This window comes from Zophobas morio, unplaced genomic scaffold (genome assembly GCF_036711695.1).
Source record: "Zophobas morio isolate AGI-343-1 ecotype UQ-CSIRO unplaced genomic scaffold, CSIRO_AGI_Zmor_V1 ptg000007l, whole genome shotgun sequence".
Taxonomy (NCBI): Eukaryota; Metazoa; Arthropoda; class Insecta; order Coleoptera; family Tenebrionidae; genus Zophobas; species Zophobas morio.
In genome coordinates, this window is record NW_026972112.1 from 10,302,434 (window position 1) to 10,311,897 (window position 9,464).

The 9,464-nt window shown below is 34.5% G+C and overlaps 1 protein-coding gene across 2 annotated transcripts; it reads left to right on the forward strand.

Moving 5' to 3' along the window:
- Positions 1–1,317: 1,317 nt before the first annotated feature.
- Positions 1,318–8,994, forward strand: LOC135124502 (ribosomal protein S6 kinase delta-1). Of its 2 annotated transcripts, XM_064049614.1 has the most exons (10): positions 1,318–1,507; positions 1,558–1,715; positions 1,761–2,013; positions 2,064–2,397; positions 2,444–2,562; positions 7,391–7,662; positions 7,715–8,239; positions 8,311–8,515; positions 8,566–8,661; positions 8,707–8,994. In XM_064049614.1, the coding sequence occupies exons 1-10, from the start codon at positions 1,412–1,414 to the stop codon at positions 8,827–8,829; spliced, it is 2,181 nt and encodes a 726-aa protein (XP_063905684.1). In that variant the 5' UTR covers positions 1,318–1,411; the 3' UTR covers positions 8,830–8,994. The 2 variants fall into 2 exon arrangements, with proteins under 2 accessions (XP_063905684.1, XP_063905683.1); XM_064049613.1 differs by having other exon boundaries at positions 1,558–2,013.
- The last annotated feature ends 470 nt before the right edge of the window (positions 8,995–9,464 follow it).

Genomic DNA, 9,464 nt, shown 5'->3' on the forward strand with positions numbered 1-9,464 from the left:
AAAATGTAATGCCAAGTTACACCATGGCCGACTAGTATAAAGATTATGGCCTGTTCAAAGGTACCATACGTGCTGCCATCTATTAATAATTCAAAAACGATAAAAGAATTATTAACACTTTTTGAAAGGCACAAAGGCATTCATACCGAAACAAACGACCATTACACGTTTTGAAATCTCATAATGTCAAATCAAATTAAAATTTTGCTAAATTATTAAGTGTAATTATTAATAGATGGCAACACGTATGGTACCTCTTGGACAGGCCATAATCTTTATACTAGTCGGCCATGGTTACACATATATTATTTTTCAAAATTTAAGCAAATTTCAAGGTCGACAACTTACCAGTGTAGTTAGCGGAGATCACAACCCTTGCAAAACTGTAGGGTCGCGGACGTTACAGTAAACAACACGTTTTGTTGTACATTTGTGTTGTACTCGTCTATAATATTGTAAACGAAAGAAAATGTAACTAAATAGTATGTTATATAACAGAAAACACAGAAGTTACATTGCTTTCACTCTCATGTTTCAACACTGCTGCTGTACATAGCAAGGCCTTTAGAGCCGTTTGCATTGAGGGCATAATGCTGATTGTTGTTGACATTAAATGCCAAATGAAAAAGTGACAAGCTGACAAGTTATTAGAAAAACATTCTGATTCAGAATCATAATCAGAATCGAGAGAAATTATGATTGGTGGTATGTCTTCATATGGTGCATTACCCCATTAAACGCTTCCAATCATCCATGATCAGCCGTTCACAATGTCTAATAATATTTTGCCATTTGTCTGCACCTACTGTAGCAAGAGCCTCAAGCCATAAGGACTGTACAACACCAATAGCGCCACCGTCTTCCCGAATATATTTATTGTAATATAGTTTACACTGTTCCCACGCCAGTTCAATTGGAAAATACTGACAGTGGTAGGAATATTGAAAAATAGGTGGATAATTCCTCTTGCTCTCGTCATTTACCCTAGACATATTTATAAATCTGTTCTTTTAGGATCTCTGCTGGGTGCTTTTAAGTTGTTCTTTTAACTTCTCCACTTCGTAAGAACATCATCTATCATAAATATTGCGATAGAACGCGCTCATAGAAACGATTCAAATTTAATACGGTTCTTGACGTCTCAACTGACAGATCAGTCACTATTGCATTGTCGATAAAGTAAAATAAGGAGGTGTAAAAAAATACTAACATACACAGTTAAGAGTAAATTTTTGGGTTTTGCTACTAAAATTTGAAACATAAATAATAAATTAAATTGTATCAAGTGATACCGATGTCAATACTTTAGCCACGTCCACGTCAATACGTCAACATAACCTCAAAAACCGCTGTCACTCTGACACCCCTGTCAGAATGGATTAGTTAACAAAATAACAACACTATCTCAAAAATGGTATCAAACGGCGATAAATGGGTCCGCATCTTCGACATCCCCGAAGTCAGCAAACACAGAAAGGGTTTCACCATTTACAAGGTCATTTCGATGGTAATGAATAAACAACCCCTTTGCCCTCTTATCAGTATTTAACCCATTAGCTGTACCCGGAAACGTGCCCAGACGCGATAACAAAAATCACCGTGTGGAAACGTTTCAACGACTTCAAGAAACTCCATCGAGAAATCAAAGTTTTACACAATAAACTCAACATCAGGGACAAGTATCCGAGCTTACCCAGTTCGACGTTTTTCAAAAGGTACCGTACAACAATTAATTCATTAACCACATTTCGGGCGTTTAGATTCGACGAAGAAACCGTCCAAGCGCGGAAACAAAGCATTCTGAATTTTTTGGAGTACGTGGGTTACCACTCGCACCTATTCACTTCAAACGAGTTCGTCAAGTTTTTCGAGTCGAGTCACACCCCCGTCGAGCAACTGAGCAGTAATATTAACTCGATACGAGCTGACTTGAACTTGCCGGAAGACCCTGAGTACTACATGGGGAATTCTGATGATGATCGTACAATTAGCGACACAGACTCTATAACAACCGTAAGTTTTGTTATTGATTTCATAAATTTTTGTTATTCAGTGTTTTCCAGAGTAGCGACTTTTTCACAGACTCAGCCCCCCAAAGTATAAAACAGCTCTCTAAATCTAAACTCAGCCTGAACACTTCGATCACGTTCTCGCACCACTCCAAAAATTCTGATTCTATAAGCGTGTCGACTACGACGGACAGTATAACGCTTCTGGACGGGCACATTTATCCTACACCCCCGAATACTCCTCACTGTGGCGACGGTTTCGCGCAGTATATTATAGACGCTTCGATACATGTTAATATAGCGGTGGAGTTGGAAAGCGAGAAGAAGTATGAGGCGGCTTTTACGGCATACAAAACGGCGATTGATATTTTGTTGAAATACGGGAAAGGTAGTTTTTTGAGGTGGTGTGATTTTGGGTGATTTTAGGGTTTTAGATGATAAGGATTATGAGAGGAGGCAGATGGTGAGGTATAAAACAGATAAATATTTGATTCGGGCTGAGAAAATTTATAACATGTATCTGGCGACGGAGGTGCAGAATCTGAAGCAAATTGTAAGTAGAAGTGAGGTTTATTTAAAATGTTTAAATAAAAGAGTTTTGATTATGTTCCTATTTTTATATGAAAGTGTCTAAAATTGCAATATATAGTGAGTTTTTTGCGCACATCATAAGTTAAATCGTGATAATGGTTTTTCTATTGCGGATTTTCAAATTTTTTTGGGCACGCACTTAGTTCACAATACTTTTTACAAATTCTGATAATTGTTAGAACCAAAGAAGTAAAAATAGTCCATTTAAAAATAGAAATAATTCCATCATTTTAATCATTTTACTTGATAATTAATATTTTTGATGACATTTGTGCCCTGACATTTACATATATGCAATAAAAAAAATTCCATTTATACAACTCAAGAACTTAAGGTCAAATGGTTATGGCCTATCATTATAATTTTATTGTGACAATTTTTGGTAAATTGTGTACAAAATTATATAAACTAAGCGTCTGTTGAAATCCGTATTGAAAAAGTTATCAAGTTGATCTTGATTTTTGTAAGCATTATGAAGTATGTCTACAATATCTGTAAAATGTCAATAATACACAACCAGATGTATTAATAAAACACATACGTTTTTCGCTATATTTTCTCTTGTCAAAAAAGCAACGCCAACTGGATAGTTTTTTTCAATGAACATCGTTATCTGCTACGTTTAGAAACTAGATATCAGAAATATTGTAAAACAAAATAATAAAGTAATATTAGTGTTATCAAAAGTTGTATAGTAACTTAATTGATATCTTTCCAATTAAACTTTAGCATATGCACATAATAATGATTATGTAACATTTATATTTTACATAATATCAAAAATGAAGGGCCAGTTTATAAAATATCTTAACTGAGATTAAGTTAATCACGCATTTAACGAGGCGTTTAGCGATGTCTGATTGGCGTAGAGTTGGTCACGTGGTATCTTAACCTTCAAACCTTTGTTGCAGTGAAAAATTAAAATGTGAAGTATTAATATTTTCTTGATTTACTTGTTTCTATTTTGAATAGAATTTTTCAGACAGTTATAAAACTGGTATCAAAAAATGTCCATATAAACACAAAGTTCGTATACATGTGTAATTAGCGCGTTTGAAAGTGTTGAAATATTAAAATTTCCTTTATTTTTTTAATTGTTTTTTGGCGGTATGATTTTTTGTTTCCTTCGATTTGAAAATATGTGATACCATCGTTTCCAAAAAATTTTGGGTAAATGACATTGACATGAAAGTCAAATTCTCATTGCTTTTCATTGATCTATGAGAACTTGATTTGCTCATTTTGCCCGAAATTTTTTGGAAACCCCTATATTATTTGAATTTTTTGTATTATTATTTAAAACATGTTTATAAACAGTCGAATATTTTGTAAATGTTAAGATTTTTCAACATTAACTACAACAGAATTTTATTTTTTTGTTTCAAACATTTTCAGATGATTTATATTTTACACAGTGAAAAACCAAGTTAATATTATTACTAGTTTTAATGAAAAAAAAAAGTTAATTTTTTTGTAATTCAGTTTTTTCCTCTGGGTTTTCCACAAAATTTTTGACTGCATACATTTTGTAACAAATATACAGTTGCCGCCAAAAAATTTCAGACGTCAATGTCATTCAGTCGTCAGATAGTGTAAAGCAACCTTTAGATGTTTCTAACCTAATATTTGACAGTCATTTTTAACTTTTACATTTGACACTTACATGAATGTGGCTGTAGCGTAAGCTGGAATTTTGAAAGTTTGACATTCCAGCTGTCCGAAATAATGACAATAAAGTATAGACTACATTAAAATTTTTGACATGATAGAAAAGTGATGTTTGAAATTTTTTGTCGGAAACTGTATATATTTAAAAATTAGCGTATACTGTTAAAAAAATCAATTTCTGGTATTTTTGTATGTATATATATGTATTTGTCTAAGGAAAGGAAGAATTGTAACAGGGTCCATTAAGCGACTGGCTACTTTCATATTTTTTCGACGTTTCATGACCCAAAGTATGAAAAAATTGGTCTCCGCCTATCGTCTGTCTGTCGTGTGTGTCGATTTTTATTAGACAGTTTGATGATTTCACCTCAAAATTGTGCGTGTTATATAAATTTTGTAAAATATCATACTCTTGTATTTGTGGTTCATGAATTTGCCTTGATTTTGTTTGTTATTATTATATTTTGTATTATTCACTATTCCTCGTTGTACTATATTTCCGATATAGATTTTTTTTACATTCTAAAAGTTGGGGAAGTTATCAAATAAATGTATATAAACAATCGTAATTAGACCGTCGATCGCTCCTCTTTCTATTCTGATTTAATAGTTTCTTAGAATAACGCGTTTATATCAATGCAAAATCTCGAGTCCTTTAACAATCATCTGCTTTCTTTAATATTTCTATATTTATGGTTGTTGTGAGTGAAACCTTATTTACAAATCATAAATTACAATACAGTTTATTGTTTTTATTTTCCCAATGACTATTTGGACTAATTTCAGGTTTTCTCGACGTTTCGTACCCCTAGAGTATTAAAAAGTAGGTTTCGCGTTACTGTCTGACTGTCGCCTGTTGCTGATTTTATTGAACATACAATTTTCGAAACTACTGGACTGATTAGATGATAAAATGCTAATAGATTTTTGGAAAAAAAATTGGTCGAAAGTTATTTCGACAGGACTTCCCTCGTCCCCGAAGTGCAGTGCCACAAATCCCGCTTTTTTGATAAATAAAAAAAATTGATTTTGCGAATTTGTATTCAATAAAACAAGTACAAGAGTATGCTATTTTACACAATTTATTACAAACATTTTAGAGATGTCATGACATTGACATTGGGTAAATTTTGGTTAGCGTTTCACTATCTACACGATATTCCTAACATACATATAAAATACAATCGGTCCGGTAGTCCTGGAGATTATCTGTCTAATATAAAGACGGGACAGCAGACAGACAGACAGACGGACGGAAACGGGAGACCTATTTCTTCCTACTCTAGGGGTCATGAAAGGTCGAGAAAACGTAAAAGTAAAGAGTCGCCCGACGGACTCGATTACATTACTCCTTTGCTTACGCTCAGGAAGTGATAAATCACAAGTATAGACTCATTTTGTGAAATTTTGGGATGACGTCATCAATTTTTTAGGGGGGATGAGCAAATACATTTTGATCAAAAATTTTCCATAGTTATGATAACTCTAAAATATCTCGAAGATTTCAAGGCAATCGGTTTTGCAGATTCCAAATTAAATTGCAAAATATTGGTTCATAATTTTGATTTTTTTTCCAAAAATCTGAACGTTTCGGGTAAAAACTCAATTCGGAGTCATAAACTACATGTGTAGGACTATGTTATACAATTTAAAACCCATTTTCTATGTACAATTTTGAAGTCTGTCTGTCTGTCTGTCCGTCTGTCGTCCCGGATTTTTATTAGACAGATAATCTCCGAAAGTACTGGGCCGATTGTTGTCAAATTTTGTATTTATATTAAGAATATTATGTAGATGGTAAAACGCTAACCAAAATTTGTCTAATCATTGGTGGGAATAATGTGATGACGTCACTTTAAAATTGTCACAGTAAATGGATTTCAAATTGTATAAAATAACATAGTGCTGCACATGTAGTTTATGATTCCGTATTGAGTTTTTATCCGAAACGTTCAAATTTTTGGAAAAAAATCAAAATCATAAAACAATATTTTGTGATTTCATTCTGAATCTGCTAAACCGAATGCGTTGAAATCTTGGAGATGTTTTAAGATTATAAAGAGCATAATAAATTTTTAGTCAAAAGATTTGCTTATCCCCTCCAACAAATTGATGACCTCAGCTCAAAAATTTGCCGAATAATTCCTATCTAAAATGTAAAAAATATGATGAGTTTGTACTTGTAATTTATCATTCCATTCATATTTTTTGGATTTGCATATACAGGGTGACTAAAAAAATTAATGAATGCGTAAATTTATTTTATTGATTTAATCAAGAACTACAAAACCGAATGCTTTGAAATCTTGGAGATGTTTTAAAGTTATCATAAGCATGGTCAATTTATGATCAAAATGTATTTGCTCATTCCCCTAAAAAATTGATGACGTCACCCCAAAATTTTACTGAATAAATTCTATCTAAAATGTACAAAATATAAAAATAATATTAATATTTTTTTGGATTTGCGTATACAGGGTGACTGAAAAAAAATTATCATTGCATTTCAGAAGCGAGGGAACAACTTTCGACCAATTTTTTTGCGCTATATTTTTGTCGTCATTTTTTCGCCTTTTTTGCTGTTTTTACTTCCAGCGCGTAAGTTTGGCAACTGCTATTTAAATTTTATAAAATAACATACATAACTCAAGTTGTGGCTTATGAATCTGCCTTGATTGTTTACCCTAGACGTCCAGATTTTTGCAAAAAATCCAAATTTTATAATAACATTTTATAACAGTACAAGTGGAGCGCACAGTAGTCGCCGATTGGCTCGGTTGGTGAAGGGTCAGGCTAATAATGCAAAGGTCACGGGTTCGATCCTTTCATGGGTCACTTTTTTTCTTACACTGTAATTGGTATTACGTATATTTTTTAACTTATAGTTATTATTATAAAATAAATATAATTTCGTATAATCAAATTTTATAATTTTCCTATGAAGCTGGATTTGTTGGATTTTTTGTTCTTTTTTTTTCTGTACCGGTTTTTGGGCCCCAATTTTATCGATGTTTTTTTGATTGTTTTTTGTGTTTTTTCGTCGTTTTTCTTGTCTTTGTTAAAAAGTCGACGACATCATCACAAAATTTTCACAAATTCACGCCGGTTACTGATGTTTTTAGACAAAAAATGAGGACACCCGCAAGCACGACGATCGCTACTTACAACGACCAATCTCAGACCTCTACAAATACAAAGTCGTTCGAGTCATCGCCTCCGGTATGTTAGTGCTGCACGCCGAACTCCAGCAACTCTTTTATATAAAGGTTATACACAAAACCATGAAATTCCTCAACGACAATTTAATTTTACCTGAAAACGTGCCTTATATGGTTAGACTACACAACTACTACAACTGCGAAAATGCCTTATTTCTAGTTCTAGAGTACTGTAGGTAAGCCAGAACCGAAAACACGAAAACCTGATAACTAACCCCGAAATTCCAGCGGAAAGCAACTTTGGGACTACCTGAAATACCGCTCGGAAAACCCCGACGACGTTTACCCCCACGACCAACTCCTGCGCCAGGTCCAGGACATGGATCTCTCCGACCCCGAGTCCGAGCACAGCTACAGCGATCTAATCAACGATTACGCAAGCAACAAAAGCAAGAACGTCCGAAGTACAAAATGCGATGTCGAAAATGATTTTCTGAGCAGCGACGATAGCTACGAAAAAGTCAATTTAGGAGATTTAATCAGCTCGAATAGGAACTTAATGGACGAACCTGTACCATCCGGCGTTCGCCTTCCAGACTTATTAACAAAATCGTCACAACTCGATTGCGAGATAAAGAGAAATTCAGGAAACAACGGCTCGGTTGCAGACAGGAGGAAGATCAGCGAGATGTCGAGTTTTGACGATGTCGACATAGCGCAGAGCTTTCTGGTTCCTGTGGGGGACGTGGTGAAGTGGGCGGCTCAGCTGGTGTTGGCGCTGGAGAAGCTGCACACCTTAGGGGTCACGTGTCAGTAAGTGTGCAGCGAGCGAAGCGAGCTTTCTAACTTATAGGGTTTTTGTAAACAAATTATTTGCTTTTAAGGGACTTGCAATCTCATAATTTGCTTGTGGACGAAGATGGCGACTTAATTTTGACGTATATGTGCAATGCTAACGAGATGTCGGAGGTGTTTTGTAACGGGAGGTCACTGCTTGTAGCACCTGAACTGTATACGTTTGAGCCCATCACAAACGCGGTGGATTGGTGGTGTTTCGGCACAATCTTGTACGAGCTTCTAGTTGGAATGGTATTGACATCTTTGCTATTATTTCTGTTATTAATATTGTTGCTTTCTAGCCTTTAAGTTCGATTCATCCCGATGGTCTGTCTAGTTGTACTAATTTGAAGATTCCTAGGTATGTTTCACCCGAGGGGAGATCGTTGCTGAGACAGGTATGAATGATGATTTTTTGTGCAAGAATATATGTTTTCTTTTAGTTGTTGACGACTGAGCCACAGAAGAGGTTAGGTTTCGGCGTCAACGGCACCGAAAGCTTGAAGTCTCACCCGTTCTTTCATTCAGTGTCTTGGGAGAATTTGCTTTCAAAGTACAATTATTGATGTTTTTATTTCAAAGTGACTGATTTTTGTCTTATTGTTTCACTAGTTTGTATGCTTTAACTCTTGTTATTGTTTTCACGTTTATACAGTATTGAACACTTTCATTATAGACATTCCGTGTATTTTGTTGCTCTTTTACGTAAATAATAAAGCTATTTTAGAAAAGGGATGTTGTTTTTTTAATATGACCCACCATTAAAAACAAAAAGAAAAACAAATATGAATGCCAGAAGAAACAAAAAAAAACACGAAAAAATTAATGAAGGGACTAATTTTTCATTTGTCTCGTTTCAACTACTATCTAGAAATCACGTGGTTGCTAAGTGGCCGATTTTTCTTGATTCAAATAGAAACGACTCGATTGGAGAGAAGTGGAAAACACCACGTAAGAAAACTGGTGCCCGAGAACAAATTTGATAACGAGTTCTTGTTTTCTAAGATTCAATATGTCGCATCCATTACTACTAACAGAACGACTGAAGTTAATATTGGAAACGATAAAATATCTAGGGATGAACAGATACACTTTATAGCAGGATACGTACAACATAAACAATTGGTCGAGGGTTATTTCGACCTCTGTAAGTACCTTTTGGGTCGTCTATCCGTTTAAGTATCGGTTTCTGGAATCGCCG

Coding starts and splice junctions, on each gene's coding strand:
- LOC135124502 (XM_064049613.1), top strand. CDS start 1,412: ATGGTATCAAACGGCGATAAATGGGTCCGCATCTTCGACATCCCCGAA. Junction 2,014..2,063: donor ACACAGACTCTATAACAACC/GTAAGTTTTGTT, acceptor AGTGTTTTCCAG/AGTAGCGACTTTTTCACAGA. Junction 2,563..7,390: donor TGCAGAATCTGAAGCAAATT/GTAAGTAGAAGT, acceptor TGATGTTTTTAG/ACAAAAAATGAGGACACCCG.